A 16,832-nucleotide genomic window follows, 5' to 3' on the forward strand; every position below is an offset into this window, starting at 1 on the left:
AGCGGAGCCTGCCCAGCTGCCCCCCGTGTTTGGCCGCCCAACCCGCTGCAGGAAAGGGCGAGCGCTGGGGGCCGAAGCCCACCACGGCACCTGGCCCAGGTGGAGAAGGACGGAGCCCCCACCCACCGGGCCGGACTCTCGGAGCAACCCCCACCCGGGCTTTCTGCAGCTTCACTCCCCGCCAGCCACTTCAGAAAAAAAACATAAAAAGTGACATGCATTTGGAAAAGGAATACCTTTGCTACCTTGCAATTGCTTGAGGATATTATGAAAGGCCTATTAGATGCCAGTTCAATTTTGGGCCTTGTCACCCCGGGAAGGATCACTGGTGGTGGCGGTGAAGCTGGGGAGGTGGCCCTTTCCACCTCTTTCCACCATCCACCGTGGTGATGGACAGAGTGAGTGTGACCTGGCATCCACCTGACCTTCCCACTCACTAGTGGAATTTTTCACGTACAGACGCCTGAGCTCCGCCTTCCCCCGGCTTCTCCACTCAGAGCGTGCTTCTTGTCCGCAGAACTGCTCAGCGTAAACCAGTGTTTTTCAACCTTGGCAACTTTTAAGGTGTGTGGACTTCAGCTCTCAGAATTCCCCAGCCCACAGTTGAAGTCCACACATCTTAAAAGTTGCCAAGGTTGAAAAACACTGGTATAAACCACAATGAAATGTGCATTGCAAGAACACAGTGCACACCTTGGCTTTCATATTGGTTTCCTGATGTCCAATGCAAGTATGCAAGTCATGTAGTTTGTGTCACAACCTGGTGAGGCACATTTTGTTATTTGCCCCACCTTGTCCCCCCCCCCCCATGGCCATAGTGGACCTGTGCCAGGTGAGAGAAAGGCTGCTCCAGATGCATCACCTTCTTGACCCAAGCTGGATCTGGGTGGGAAGAGCGACCTGCTGCTGCTGGGCCATTCCCAACCTTCTCGCCACCTGCATAATGCCAGAGACGATGGGCCAAGACCAGAGAGGCTCGCTTCAGATTGCAAGGGAGGTCTCCTCGGCCAGTGTGCAGGCTATCTCTGGACCGAGAGAGACCGTGGGCCTCCACTGTGGAGAGACAATGGGGGTGAGAACATGTTTCCATGCTGCCAGTAGCAAACAGCCTGATACCAGATCAGTCAGTTATTAAAACCAGAGACAGATGGAAACCGACTTTCCTCACAAGAGAGTGGTTCTAACCCATGATATTATGCAGGTGGGAGAAAGAGGTGCAAGGATTTGGTTTCATTCTAAATAGGGCTTGCATCTGATACAGAGCAGTTACTTGAATTCTTTCATGATGGCTCCTTTAACTTTGCCGCAATTCAGTGGCATGATGAGGCCTAGGTCTCTGGATCAAAGTCCAGCTCCTGAGGTCCCAAATGGCAACCCAGAAAGAGGAAGGATTAAGTGGTGGGAAACTGCCTTGCTGGAGCAATGTCCATAGCTATGGATGCTTATTTTATTGGATTTACATGGCAAAAATATACAGCTATGCGGATCCTCCACAGTATGGCCCCCGGCGAGAATGCTGGAGGTCCTGGGTTGCTCCTTTGCTTCCCGCAAAGTCCACGTGAGGCCGGGGTCTGGATCTCCCAGAGGGGGCTACTCAAGAACCACACTCAGAATATGCAGGGAAATCCACATCTTTATTTTGGAGAAGACAGGAAGCTCTAACAGGAAAGGAGCTTGGGCTATGGCAGCGGCAGCAGCACGATGCTGGCATCTGCTCCCACTTCCACGCAGTGACGTCCCAGAGGGGGACATGCTTTAGGGGGCTGCTGTCACTCTGCGGAGAGAACAGAGAAGCGGTGGGTGGGCAGGGGCTTCTGCTCCCGTGGTCAAGGCCTGGCCAAGCAGGGCAGAGCAGAGGGTGCTTGGCCTTGTGGGGCGTGGCAGCTTCTGCCTGGGTCTCTTGCCCAGATCCTAACCTCTGTCCCAGAGGCAAAGGGGACCACTGGCGGCCCTGAGGGGGTCCCTCTGCTTTCTCTGCCTCCCCTGCCTGGGCCTTTCCCCTTGCCGAGTCAAGGGCTCCCCACCGGCCCTTGAGTGGGTGGAAAACTCTCCTGGCAAAACTCTCCTATCCTGTTTCTGTGATGAACAAAGCAATCGACTGGGTTCCCCCCACCGCCGGGTTGGCTGCCCTCCCCTCCAGCAATCCCCAGCCAGCGGGACAGCCTCCACCAGCCACAGCTGCGTAGCAGGACTCCGCTTGCCTTCCTAGGCTGCTTTTGGGCCCTCTTTCCATGCCCCACGATGTCATGCATGTGGTGCAGGTAAAAAAAAGAGGAGGGGGTTCAATTACCCAGTCACAGCCACAGTCTTGACTTCCTTGGCAACCCCACCCCAGGATGCCCTGGTCCTCTTGTTTCCTAAGACTCATTTTGTAAAGGAGTCAAGCAGGGAGCTAAGTCACTGGGACCAGCTTTGGGGAAAGAGCACGTCAGCATAGGGTTTCTCCACCCCCAACGCCGTTCTGTTGCTGTGCAAGACCAGCCTTGTGCAAAATGGGGAAATAGCAGAGAATTACAGCGAGCAGGACTGTCTCCCGCTATTGCGCTCATCCGGTTAACCACAGTAACTGTCATGATCGCCGTTGCGATGGTTGTGACATCGCAACGGCTCGCATGACAATACAAGATTATGGGTCCCTGGCTGATAAGGCAAGAGCAATAAAGAAACACAAAAAGCAACACTGAGTCTAAAGAAACAATGTAACGACCGAGGGCGGCAGCCCAGGAAGCAACAAGAAAGGAAACTGACACAAAATTAAATAATCGAACAGGTGAGGTTCGGAAGGGCGCGCCCGGGCTTTTGAGGAATTAGAAGCCTGATCGCCCGGCAACGGATCGTCAACACACAGGAAGGTGATCGAGGTGATGCCCGGGGCGCAGGGGGCTGGACGACCTCTCACCTGGACGAACTGCTGGACGAACTGCTGGGACTCGTGGGGCGCACCTGGGGTAAGGTGGGGTGGAGCGCTGACCGGCGCGGGCTATTTAAATCCCATTCCGGCACGCTCCCCTCACTCTCAGCTTTCTAAGGGCGTGGAGTCTATTCCCAAATAAACCCAGAACCTCTCCTCTAGCGTCTGTGTTTTTATTGGGTCTCAGGCAGACCCTGACAGTAACTGAGTTTTCACAGAACACAAGGAGGTCATTGGACAATAAATCCTGCAGTAAAGTTGGAGATACAACATTGGGACACAGAGGGTGGCTTATGGCAGTCTCACTCAAGAGCTGGAGGCAAGACGTGAGATCTTAGGAGAAACCATTAATGACCGAGTTGTGGTTAGGGTAGGGTTATCTTCCAGACACAACACGTGCGTACGCACACAAGCCTGCGTGCATTCTTGTTCCTTACCTAACCCTTCACAGACCATACGGCACTCCAGTTTGGTGGGGAAGCGGTTCTCGTTGCCACCGCACAGTCCATGAACAAACTTTTCACACTTTTTGGTGTCCCGGTTGTAGTAGTAATTTTCTGAATAGCCACGACAAGGCCCTGGGTCGGCTGGCAGCTTGCAAACCTCTGTAGCCGGAGGGAGGGAGTGGGGCAGGAGAGGAGGAAAGAGGACAGTGAGATGGACTGAGGAGGAACCTTTTCCTTCCGAAAGTGGGTCAGGCTACCCTTCCCTGAAAACATTAGATGAACCCTAAACTCTAAAATTGGATGCTTCCAATAGAGATTTGTGTGGGACTGAATGGGTCATGTGCAAGAGTAGAATCACAATGCAGGCCAAAAGTGTTAGTAACTGTAATGGTCTTTGGGAATGGCCTTGGGAGACGGGAGGAAAAGCTGCAGACCAGGCAATGGTAGGAGAAGAGGCAGCTGAGCCTGCAGCAGGAATGGGGGCCTGGCAAAGGTCTCAGGAGGGACCCTTCCTCGTTTCTTGGATCATAAAGGCGGGGGGGGGGGGGATGCACTTTCAGATTTGCAAGATTCTGTTAATGTAGCCTTACAGTAAAGTTAGAGCTAGGACTTCTGAGAAAATAGAGGAATATCTCAGAAAACAAAATTTAACGAAGACCACAGAAGAACAAATTATGAGTGGACCTACAATGATAAGAGAAGTTTCAGAAGCTGTTAAAAAGAGTAAACTAGGAAAGGTGCCTGGAGCAGATGAGTTATCGAGTTTGTATCACAAGTGTTTTGAGGATGAGCTCGTACCACCTTGGCAATTGGAAGCTGCTTCTTTCTATTTCTTTTTATTTTTTCTTACTACAATTTTGTTTTTTCTTCTTTCTTTTCTTTCTTTTGTAGTAGTTTGTGTTACTCTTTAAAACTTTAAATAGAATTTATAGAGAAGAAGAAGAGCAGAGTTCTGGCCTGTTCCCTCCAAGTTCTTGTGCTCCTCTGGGGGCAGGGGGGAGGGAGTGCTGGTGTTCCGGCCTGACGGGGCCAGGGTCACCGATGCAAAACGGACCCGCCGTGCCTCGACTGAGTCTCCCACAGGCCTTCTCGCACTGACTCCTGGTCTCAAAGTTGTTGCGGTTGCCCCCACAGCCGTGGTAGACGAACGGGACGCACTTCTTCTCGGCCGGGCTGTAGTAGTAGCGCTCCAGATGCTGCGAGCAGCTCCCCTGGTCTGAAGGCAGCTGGCACCGGTCACTGCAAACTGCAAGAGGCGGAGAGGGGCAGCTCACAAGGCCAGGCTCGGGGGCACTTGCGGCTGTCCTGGGGCTCAGCCCCAGGGAAGAGGGGGAGGGATGGAGGCCTGGACAGACCTGAGGGCAGGCAGCCTCGGCTGCAGCCACTAAAGCAGCACTTCTCAGTAAGGGGGCAGTCCCGGTCATCGCTGCAGCTGCTGTTGCAGGTGGTGAAGGTCTGCACCACCGTCTTCCTGGGACACACGCCAGGGTGCTCTAGAAAAAGAGGCCAGGAGGAGGAGGGCTTGCACGGTGCCCTGGACTTGGATGGCAGAAGCCTCTGCCCATTGCAGGCTTGCCCCTTCCTCCCCTGCTGTAGGGCTGGGCCAGGCCCCCCTCCTGCCCCCCACCCTGGGTCCTGGAGCGTATCAGGAAGGAATTCCGGGGGTCAGTCCAAGAAGCCTGGAGGGTGAGGAGGATGGAGGCCCTGGGAGGATGCGCAGCGTGAACAACGTGTGGATGCAAGGGACAGGGAAGGCCAAGCAGGTACAGTCCACCCCGTGCTCGGCCTGGTTAATGTTAAACTTGCATGGGTGCCTCGGTGGCTTAACACTGGGTGCAAACCTGCACATCTGGTTCCTTACAGATAGGCAGGTTGTCCACATTCAGGAAATCAGTTAATTTGGGAACCAGGTCAAGTGCATGCTGTGAAGAGCTCCAGTGATATTATGGGGTTGGGCACCCTGCCGTCAGTCCCTGTTGCCCCTGGTTGGCGGGGGTGGGGGTGTAGAAAGAGAGAGAGAGAAAGCGGGGGACCTTCTGCAGCCTCCAGGCACAGCTTCCTGTCCCCAGAATGGCAGCACTTCTTCCAGGGAATGTGAACGCCAGAGTTGCAATCCCAGTCACCAGTGCAGTTTTTGAAGCAAATGGTGTCATTGCCACGCGGAAGAATCAGCAGTGGGCAGTATCCGCTGAAATCTGGGAACAAAAGGGGGACACAGAAGAGAAGAGTCTATTCAGTCACGGAGTGGAGTTCTCTCCCTAGAACAGCGTTTCTCAACCTTGGCAGCTTTAAGCTGGGTGGACTTCAACTCCCAGAATTCCCCAGCCAGCCATGCATTGAGTTGAAGTCCACCCAGCTTAAAGTTGCCAATGTTGAGAAATGCTGCCCTAGAAAAAGAGGATCTCTCCAAATACTGCTGGACCTTCCTCAGCCAGCAGGGGCATCTGTGGGGTGGGGGTGGGGGTGGGGGTGGGGGTGGGTGATTTTACAAGTCAGCCCCACAGCAACAGCCCTTCCACCTCTTTTACAAGCTTCGACATGCTGGAGACTCTGGCCACATCCCACACAGTGATGGAATGGCCCCCTGGCCTGTGTGGCACCTGTCCTAAGAGGCTGGGGGTGGGTGGGGCAGGGTGGGGTACGGAGGACAGCCCTGGAAGCTCCCCCTGGCCAGAGGTGTCTTCCCTGACCAGGCGGCATCAGGTCTGGTCCTGCAGGGAAACTGTCCAACCTCCCTTCAGGGCTTGACAGGGTCTGTCCCAGCCTCCTGGGAGGCCCAGGGAATATGGCACAGAGAGGCATCCAGCGGGGCTGATCTGCCTGCAGATCAGGACTGACTGGGGCTGCCCAAGTGCAGGCTGGCACTGGAACCATCCACAAGCAGCTCTAATGCGCATGCCTTCTCCTTCCTTTTAAATGGTGGGAGTAGCTCACTCAAACTGTGTTGAGTTCTTGCCGCAAAGCTTTCTTGGAAAGTGCCTTGGACAATGACCTCCCAACCCCCAACTTTGGCTGCTGGCAGGAACCCGCTTCCCCTTGAGACCCAGCGGTGTTTCAAGATGACCTCCTGGCTGGTGGATGCCAAGTCTAAGCTGGCGGGGCAAGAACCCCACTGGCTCTTGGACGGCTCTCCTCTGCTTTTCTGGATACTGGATGGGCACGCCCTCCCCCCCTCAATTCCTCCCCCCTTCTGTCCAGGACCCCGGGCCCAGAAGCAGGCTTACCTTCTTCCGGGCGTTCACACTGCCGCCCGCAGGGGGTGGCACAGCAGCGCTCGCTGCCTGGGCAGCTGGAGTCGGTGGAGCAGAACTGGCCGCACATGGTGTTGTTGGTCTGAACTGGGGTGGGGCAGGTGCCAGGCTTCCTCAGACCTGCAGGACGGGTGGGATTCCTATTGGCAAAGTGCTCACATTCACCTGGAAAACTGCCTGTGAATTCAGCAGTGCTTTTGTCAGGCTCATCCAGCCCTCTTGAAATAGAGAATTCTCCAGTGTTTCCTCAGGCTGGGGGATAAACCCGGGGGGAAACTGGGGGAGGGGCTGTAAGTGGGGGCTAGAAAAGCTCATGTTGAGGCCTAGCTTTAGCTTCCATCTTAAGACGGATTGTGGGAAGGCCTGAAGGACCAGGTTGGGGACAGATCGTCCTGGAGAAAATTTTCTATGCCGTTGCTAGGAGTCAAACATGACTTGATGGCACATAATCCATCAACTGGTTAGGGAAGAAGAAACGGAAGGAAGAAAAGCTTGTTATGGGTTAGTACAGATGAATAACTGCATGTCTGGAAACAATCAGCGGGAAACTAGAGGATGGTGAAGAAATGAAGATGATTGTTCTTTGAGGGTGAAGAAGGGATAAAGATGGAGAGAGTGCTGGAGAAGTAAAGGGAAGATTAGTCCTAGGGAGGAAGGCAAGGACAGGAGGGAAAGGGCACTTCTGTGTCCATAAAAAGATAAGAAGAGATCACGCAATCATCTTTCCAGCGGCAAGGTATGGGTATGAAAGCTGGACCTGAGAAGGGAGATGGAAATATTTAGATCAGTGTTTCTCAACCTCGGCAACTTTAAGATGTGTGGACTTCAACTCCCAGAATTCCCCAGCCAGCCATGCTGGGGTTGGTCCACGCTGGGAGTTGAAGTCCACACATCTTGAAGTTGCCGAGGTTGAGAAACACTGATCTAAGTTATGGATCTGGAAAGGGTTAGGTGAGAAGAACCAACCAATCTACCTGGACTATAGAATGGGTGACTGCCCTCTTGAGCAAGGATCAGCAATGAGAAACCCACATATTTTGGGCAAGTGATATGAGGAGGAGGAGGAGAAGATAAGATTGGCAACATTGAAGTAGAAGAAGGAAAAGTCCATGGATAAGGTAGATGGACATGATGATCAAAGAAATTACTGGATGCCCCCGGAAGAAGTTGTTGTTACTAGATAAGTCAAGAGTGCAAGCATTGATTCACAAAGTAACCAGCAATCAAACCCAGGTTAATGGGTCATAACTAATTAACTAACCTAATTAAGCACCAAAAGGCAAGTGTGGTGAGGAACAAGTATTGCTGCCGCTCCACTCCATCCTTTCCTTCCTCTGCTTCTGAGTACTGGACTTGCCCACCTGTCCCTCTCTATTCTCTCCTTGAAGTATTGTTTCATGAATGGAAGTCTACAAGAGGGCTTACCCTTTCCAGCACCTCCTTGTCCTCCTTTCCGCCGCCATTCCTCCTTTCTCAGAACCCTTCCCTTCCCTTCTTCCTCCCCCCCTCGTTTCTGCTCCCCTTCTCTGTTTCTCCTATTTTCCAACCCCCTTGGATCTCAACCACCTACAGGGCTTTGCTCCAAGCAGCAACCGGCCCCCAAGGCAGCCTGTGCCAGGCAAGGGCCATCTGGTCTACTGTGAATGCTCCTTCCCTTGGACCTCGGACCTCTCCTCTGTCTGCCTGGATCTCACCTGGATTGACGCAGCGGCGCTCACATTCTTCAAGAAGCTTGAAATTGTTAGCATTCCCGCAGCAGCCTCCATAGATGAAACGCTCACATCTCCTGGACCTGTGGTTGTAGAACCAGCGAGGATCTCGTGCGTCACAGGGGCCTTTCTCTTTAGGGAGGTGGCAGATATCTGAGAAACAGAATAGAAGGCCGGGCCTGAAGTTTGCTCCTGGATGCCACATCTCTCAAGTGGGCAGAGGAGGGCAGGAGGACTCAGCGACTGTGGAACGGATCTGTCACCCACTCCTGTGGTGCCCTTGTGCTGGTTGGTGGCTGCATGCAGCTCTGTCTTGGGGAGAACATGACTCTCAGATGCCCAGGAGACATCTAGCTGGCAACTACTGTGGCTGGCATCTGGCTTGGCTGGAAAACAGAGGAATCTGGTGGTGGAAGAGCCGGCTCACTGAATATGAGCCCTCCCCATTATTGCCTACTGCAGTGTTTCTCAACCTCAGCAACTTTAAGATGTGTGGACTTCAACTCCCAGAATTCCCCAGCCAGCCATGCTGGGGTTGGTCCATGCTGGGAGTTGAAGTCCACACATCTTAAAGTTGCACTGATTTTTTTAAAAAGACGTTTGTTGTGAAGCATTTCATTGCCTTTCAGTGGGATCAACTTTTCCTCTGGGCTTTAACTAGCTGTCCTGCTGCTGCCTTCCAGCTCCACCTCAGTCAGCTCAGGAGTTGTTGCTGTTGTTGTAATTGTTACATTTTTATGCTGCTCTGGCGAACCATGTTTGGGGTCTGTTGGGCGTGAGGACGAACTGGGAAGTGGCGGGCGGGATTTCCCCTAACTTGGGCATGATTTGCCAGCGGGATGGATTTACTTCAAGCGCGCGTCCTCCGACCGTTTCAAGCCCTGAACTTTCTAGCCACGAATCCTTCGGTGCCTGGGCTTTTTCTTCACCACACAGGGGCGCATTTGCACAAAGGGAGAGCCTGATGCGTGTTGATATTGGAGTGAGCTTTTGAAGAGGGCAGCTCAAGCCGCCCTCACGCACGCGGGGGGGGGGGGGCGCCAGTCGTCCTGTCGGCTTTCTTCCTGCCCCCTCCGAGGCCACCCGGAGCCGCTCCCGCCCCGATTCAGCTTGGGACTCACCTTGTGGCCGGCATTCTCGCCTGCACACTCCCCTGCAGCACCTCTTCCGGTGGGGACAGTCCCGCCCCGTGTGGCACCGTGCCCACACGGACTCCTCCTCGGAAGCCTGAGCATCTCCACCTTCTTTCCCTGGAGGGGAGCGAAGACCCTCAGGTGCAGGCAGGCCAAAGCTGCCAGGCTGCAGGAGATGCCCTGCCTGGTAGCTTCTGCTCTGCGCCACCATCGCCCCCGGCAGGAGCTTCCTGTGGAAAGAGTGGCCGGCTTTCCAGGGCCTCTCCTTTCCTCTGCTCTGCTCCCGGACGGGTCAGCCTGGGAACCCCACCGCACAAAACGGGTCCTCAGCGTGTTGCACCCAGGTTACCCAAGAAAAGCCGAACTCCGGAACGAATATAGAACTGGCCGCCCTCATTACTTCTGCATGTTGGCAAGATTTGTTGCTTGAGCCTGTGGGCTCGTTTGTCTTGCTTTGTACTTTGCGGGGGGGGGGGGCAGAGGGAAGTCAGGAAACTTGCCTAACCCCTCCTGATACCCCTCCAGATATTCCAGCGAATATGCCCCCCACCCCAAATTTAAAGAAGAGGATCTTGACCCAAAGCTTTCCAGGAGGCTGTTCCTCTCCCCCTTACCCAACCTGGCAACCTGGCTTTTCCCACCAAGCACATGCTGGGACCTGGCTGGCAAGAATCGGGCAGGTGGGGAGCACCTTTGAGCCTCCTCTCTTCCTTCCTCTGGACCAGCCTTTCTCAACTTTCTGACCCTGGAGGAACCCTTGAAATATTTTCCGGGCCTCCGGGAACCCCTGACCATTCAGGCTCAAATATAGGCCAGAAGTTACAAAATTATTGTATTCATTTCATGGGTAGGCCTGTATTACAGGCATTAACAGTGTTCTTAAACTAAAAATAAAAAATGAAGCTTGCCTCTTTCATGTGAAGTTGCCCGAATTTGAAATAATTTTTTAAATAAATCGTGATCTCCCAGTGAACCCCTAGGGACCTCTCGCAGAACCCTGGGGTGGCACGGAACCCTGGTCGAGGAACCCTGCTCTGGACCTTTGCTCTCCTGCCCCACATATAATCTCCGAATCGATCCTGGAACCCTGGTGTTAGAAGGGGGCCCTGTGGGCCATGCAGTCCAACCCCTGTTCAGGGCAGGAATCCCAGTCACAGCTCCCCAGAGGCCAGTGGCTGCTCGGCCCCTGCTGAACACATCCACATCTTTGGACCATCAGTTTCACTCTCCCACTGTTCTTACTGCTAGGAGTGCTTTTCTTATGATCAGTCAGGACCTGACTACCTGTAGCTTAAATCCATTACGCCATGCCCTGCCCATTCAGGCCATGCAGAACAGCCTTCAGGACAAATGGCCTGATTTGGGACAGGGTGGGCGGGAAGCTGCAGAAGGAAGACGCTGATTTAAAACAGCGATCAGGACTTGGATTAGTGCACAGACTATGTGGTAGGAGCCACGCCAGGGGGCTCCAGGATCTTCATATATTGTCCAAAGATCTCTGTGATTTTTTGGTAAGGGAGCAAAACCACACAGATCCAACTAGTCTTCCAAGTCTCCAGAAAGACCACAGTGACTGAGCACCCCATGCTGGTTCCAGTTTGAGCTTTCCCAGACAAAGGGTCTTGCCCCACCGTGGAGCTGAATGGCTCCTTCAGTCATTGGAAAACGATCATGGCATGGCTTGGGCTGATCCCTGGCTGATCCTCTGCTGATCCCTCTCCTGCCTCAGTTGCCTCTGTTCCCAGTCCCTGGCTTCCCTCCAAGATGAGAGGTGACAAGTGGGGCTTACCTTGCAGCTGTCCTTGGACTGGATCAGACAAAGGTTGGGGAACGACTTGAACCCCAGAACCGCCAGGATGCCTTCAGCCTGTCTCATGGATAAGGTGGCGAGGAGGTGATGGAGGAAAGAAGGTGGCCAGCCAGGGCCTGGAGGTGCCGCAGTTGGGGCAAGGGTGGACAGGCTGAAGGACCTTTTGGAGAACCCATCAGAGTGCGAGAGACCCACGGGGGCTGCCTTGCCATCTCTTTCTTGCCTGGGGCAGCTGCTTCCTCACCTGCCTTCTGCTCTTCAGCCTGGTCCCGATCCTGTTTCCGGGGCTCTCCTGGACGGTGTCTTTCAGGGGTGACGCACTTCAGGCCACACTCGGCAAAGCAGCACTTCTTCCCAAGGGGGCAGGACCGGTCATCCTTGCACTGGTTTGTGCAGGGGGTGAAGACCCGTGGAAGGTTCCTCTTGGGGCAAAGGCCGGGGGCAGCTGGGCGGGAGGGAAAGGGTTAAGCGTGCTGGAGCCACAGGGGCTAGGTTGGGGGGGACAGCAAAGGAGAAGGGGTGGCACTCAGGCGCTCAGCTTATCCGTTTGGTGGGGAGGGACAGAAGCAGGGCACCCATCCCCTGTGTACCCATCCAGGTTTGGTCCGAGGCTTCTAAGTCTACCTTCCTTTGCTTCCCCCCACCCAATGACTCTACTCTTTAATTTCTTTAAACCCAATTAAAAGGAAGGCGGATCTTGCAAAGCAAAGGGCCAGCCTCCAGGGTCCTCCAGATTTCCAGGTTAGCTCAGATGCCTGAGGGTTGGTGGGTTACGTGTGTTAGAAGTCCTGGCAAATCCAGCATGCCTCATTAGCATGTGAATTAGCATGTAAATTGAGTTGTCCCACAATGCAACTCTGAGGAAGCTGTTTGTTGCCACTCCCACTTCCTCTCTCTCTCTTTCCCCTTCTTCCACCAATCAAGCAGGCAGCATGGATGCTGCTCTTCTCATCAGGGCCATGTGCTCGGGCCTTGATGAAGAATTCTGCCCCTTTCTTCCACGCAGCACTTGGCAGCTGTAGGGCTGAGAGTTTAGGGCAAACTAAGTATTTAGAAAGAAAAGAGGAACAAAGGAAGTTCATCTTTTCCACCAAGGTGGATGTAACAGAAGCAATGAAGACTAAGGTCAGTAAGAAATGCTTTTACTTATCTTAACCTAATGTCTAAGTGTGTGATTCTTTATGCTTGGGAGGGCTGAATGGGTAAGATCAATAACCTGTATTTCTCTGGCATGCTCACTGAAGCTACCTAAGATAATTTTCTTTTTCTGCGCCAGCTTCTCAGCTGCGTTATAAGCTCTGCTCCATTTCAGTGGTTCTAGCAGGCCACTAAATTGGCTTCAATGTGCCCACCCCTCAACAGCATGAAGATTAGCAGGAAGGATCCTCAATGGGCTCTCTCTGCTTGGTAGCCATTTCAAGAATGGTCAAGTCTGCCCCCACAGCAGCCATTTTCTTTGAATGCCCATGATGTGTGCCCCAGTGGGTGATGGTACCTCCAAAATTGGAGGACCCTCAGTTTTTGTACCTGCACTGTGAGCTAACCCTCTGAGGCCCTCTAGGGGAGGCGGGGGCATGTGTCCTGCAGATACTCCACCTGGCACAGCTGGGGTACATTTCTTGTGATGGTCCGTCTTGCAGCATTTCTCGTGCCAGCTGCACTGATGGTCTCCTGCACAGGGCTTCTTGTAGATGGCACCATCTTCCTGCCTGGGACAGTAACCATGATGCACTGGAAGGGAAAGGGTGAGCACAGAGTGGGCCCTTCAGGCCAAGATGGTCTCCTGGCATCTTCTGCAGTTGGGTCTGAACTTGACACTCAGGTTGCCTGGTGGGCACATCTGCAATCCCAGCTGATTGCCACTGGTAGAGGTGACACCAGGAACGTGTGCTACAGTCCCATCTGTGGGGTCTTTAGAAGGGCACCACGGTACTGGAGGGGAGGCACTCTGACCCTTTTCCAGAAAGTACACTCCTGGCAAGAACAGAGTTGGATCCTGGGACAGGATGTGAGATCCCTCTGGGCCCTCCTCCTCCTACTTCCATCTCTGTCACCCCAACCCTCGGTCCATCGTGCAGCAGAATGGGGAGGGGTCACCCACCTCCTTCCGGAAGGATGCATTTCCTGATGTTCCCAACGCGGCAGCATTTTTCGTCCCCTGGGCAGCATCTGTGTTCCAGGCAGTAGGCCGTGACAGGATGGGAAAGCCAAGAAGGTGTGGCTGGGCACAGGCCATACTTGGGGGGTCCTGAACAGGAAGGGAAGCAGCCTCAATCAGCATTTGCCAAGGCAGAGGAGGAGGGTAAACAGTCCCGCAGCCAAGGGAAGCCTGGACCTTCCCTTGGTCTTTCGGAGGGATGGCTCCAGTCTCCTTCCAACTGCAAAGTAGTCATGCCACCATCTCAACAGGATGAAGACCTGGAGAAAGCTGGCTTCAGCCATGGCCCTAAAACCCACCCTGGGAGAGAATGGAGGCATCGTAATGTCCTTCAGGTTCATGCCAGTAGAAAAGCTGATGCTCTTCACAATTTTCCGAAGGCCAGTGTTACAGCAGCCCCTGTCCTTCCGCGGGTCTAGATCGAGGATATATTGCTTGATCCCTTGCAAGGCCCTCTCAGACCTGAGGGGTACCAGTGATGGGGCTGAGAATCCACAGGGTGTAAAATCTGATCTCCCTGCCCATCACTCCAACTGTACTATGGAAGAGAACACACTTTTTAATTAGCTGATAAACCCTCAGAAATTAAAAAAAAAGTGGGGAAACATTGCTCAGTCATGACTGTGTAATGTAAGGAAACTTTAGGAGCAATGAAGCCCTGTTATACTGCCCCATATCAGAAGGTAATTAGCTATGTTACTCGTTTTGAATAATTTAGTTCACGTGGGGTTGCTGGATGTTTTATATGGTGTTTTATATGATGGCATAAATAAACTTGGAACACTTCCCCCCATTTGAAAAGCAAGATGCAAGTTGTTTTCTACAAGGGGGGAATGTTCCCTGTGGCTGCCTTTGCAGGATGGGGCTGCCTGGAACTGGGGCTACATGGACTTTCCATGGGGAAATTTTATCTGCTCTTGTCCCAGCCAGAAGGTCCTTGCAAGGACACGACAGAGATGGTTTGCTGAGGGCTAATGTGTGACATTTGATCCCAAACAGCCTTTCCATGAGGAGAGATGGGGACCTTGTCTGTCCACTCTCAATCCTGCCTTCTCGGCCTCGCTTGAAACACCCTAGCTGGGCAATCCACTCTCACTAGCTGTTCCGGGAATCTAGTATCGCTGGAGGTCGATCAGAGGCGGAGGGGCAATCGCACTGTCTCTTTTCCAAACTGGGTGTTCCTCTGTGTTCCTTCTTACAACGGGGTTTGAGTATTGGAGTTGTGGGGCAATGCAATAATGTTAAAGGAAGGACTTATTCTTATTTTAAGACGTGGACTACTGAATGATGAAATGAGCAAATATAAAAGAACAAAAACATGTTAAAGAATCCATGGAACACTTAGCAAATGGTTCAACAATAAGCAGTGAGGAAGACAAGGAAGTGAGATTTCCCCTGGGTTTCTATGGGGGACGCTTGTGATGACCTTGGAGGCATGTCAGTTGAGGGCATGGATGGACGTGCGCTTTGGTACACAAACGGTGCTTTCTCATTTGCAGAGAAGCAAAATGATTTGCAGTGAATATTAGATCGATCGTTTAACACGTTGCGGAGTGTGGAACTGAAAATAAGGCATTAAAGACAAAGGCATTTGTACTTGGCACAGAAAATAGAGCGACCAATTCAAGGCTGCCAATAAAGGGCAAACCATTAGAGCAAGTAGAGAAATGTTAAATTATGCAAAGGCTGGCAGGAAGGGAGGGGTAGTGTGTGACTGGTTGTGAGGAAGGAATGTTTGACAAAAGCAGTGAAAATGGCTGTGCATAACAGCTCGCTTCTGCTGACTTTGAGACATGAAAGTGAGGTATATCAGGAGGAACCTCAGAGTGAGTTGGCTGCAGTGGGAACTCAGTATGGAAACGGGGTGAGGTCAAGAATGAACCAGTGGGGAACAAATGTGGGCAGAAGAGAGCGGGGGGGGGGAAGTAAGTTGGAGGTGGTTTGGTCATACTGAGGGAACAAAAGAGGGTTAAATCACAAAATAAACTGATCAAGGAAGACAGTGGGGTAAGAGCAAGAGAAAGATTAAGAAAGCCAGGACTGAGTGAGACTTGAAAAAGTGGGTAGTTTAAAGAAGAGAAGGCAATGTAGGAAGTGGGAGATGGCCATGGTGAAAACAAGGCTGGTTTGCAAGGAGAGATGTAGAGAACGGGGCTGGCCCTCACTTGTTCTAGCCTGATGTCCTGGTCTTGCCTCCCACCTCTATTATCTCTGACCTGCTATTTCTTTTTCTGCCCTCTCTGTAACGTGGCTTACTCTGAACGGGAATAGTGTGATGATTGAAAGGCGAAGGGTCCCCTGCGCCAGCAGTGAGTCACACCTGACCCTCTGGGGGGCGCCGCTTGCGCAATGTTTTCTTGGCAGGCGATAGAGCGGGGTGGTTGGCCGTGGCCTCCCCCAGCCGCCCCTTCCCCAGCAAGCAAGCCGGGTGCTCCTTTCACCCACCTTGGAAGGACGGGAGGCTGAGTCGACCCGAGCCGGCTGCCCGAGAATTAGGCATCCCTTAACTGAAAATGAGTAATTTTGCTACCATTCCTATAGGGAGAGATTGCCCAAGGACATAGCAAAAGTCATGCCAGGTTTTCCCTGAAGCTTCTCACCAGGGGGGATGTTAGTTGGAGATGGTGGACTCTGGAAAGACAACTCCTCCGCGTGTTTTCCCTTTTCATGGTGCTGACTGTCATCTAGGAGGAGGGGACAGAAAAATTAGATCTTCGTCATCTGCAGTGTGTCCTTTCCTCTCCTGCAAAATGCTTTGTCCCAATCCCCGAGAGCCACTAGTCAGCCCCATGGCTGTAGCTCAGCTGTGGGTGCTGCTTCTCTTCCCCAAGGTGGGTCTGATGGGGCAGGGCCATCTGAAGTGGAGAACCGGTGGGAAACAGGGACAGGTGTGTGTGTGTGTGTGTGTGTGTGTGTCTACAATGCCAGTCCTTTAATTTCCTCCCCCAGCAGCTCTCCTCATTGCCCCAGACCCTTTGCGCTCTCCAGAATGCGCTTTCTGGACTGCTTAAGGAGCAGCGGGTTCCCATGTTATTGTGGTGGAGAACTGAGGAAACGGGAGGCGTTGCCTCCTTCCCCTGCCATACCACTCCATCCAGGAAGAAAGGAACCTGCACTCACCGCTTCTCCTTTGATAGGGCTCCACTTGGAAGACCAGGAGGCCCACGAGGAGGAGGAAGGAGACGAGGGGGCCCTTCATGGTTGAAGCTGGGGCTGGTGCGGTGTGTGGTGGATGAGCCTGGAATATATACCTCCCACCCTTTGATGCCAAGGCTGAACCTGGCAAGCCAGGCTTTCATATCCCTGCTGATGCCAATTCCCAGAATGCCTTGCAGGTGTGTCCACAGGCTTATCTTGTGTCCCTCAAGGTTGTTTGGGGCATGTCAGGGTGACCCCTGGAGGAAGGTAGATCTC

At 53.1% G+C, this 16,832-nt stretch overlaps 1 protein-coding gene across 1 annotated transcript; it reads right to left on the reverse strand.

Moving 5' to 3' along the window:
• Nucleotides 1–981: 981 nt before the first annotated feature.
• LOC134493505 (papilin-like) lies at nt 982–16,617 on the reverse strand. The gene is made up of 15 exons (XM_063298097.1): nt 16,539–16,617; nt 16,019–16,102; nt 13,362–13,508; nt 12,788–12,991; nt 11,505–11,705; nt 9,439–9,567; nt 8,303–8,470; nt 6,582–6,728; nt 5,391–5,552; nt 4,713–4,850; nt 4,412–4,603; nt 3,349–3,516; nt 2,900–2,943; nt 1,664–1,774; nt 982–1,053 (listed from the first exon to the last, which is right to left on the reverse strand). Exons 1-15 carry the CDS (start codon nt 16,615–16,617, stop codon nt 982–984), a joined length of 2,046 nt encoding a protein of 681 aa, XP_063154167.1.
• Between the last annotated feature and the right edge of the window lie 215 nt (nt 16,618–16,832).

This window comes from Candoia aspera, chromosome 3 (assembly GCF_035149785.1).
Source record: "Candoia aspera isolate rCanAsp1 chromosome 3, rCanAsp1.hap2, whole genome shotgun sequence".
NCBI lineage: Eukaryota > Metazoa > Chordata > Lepidosauria > Squamata > Boidae > Candoia > Candoia aspera.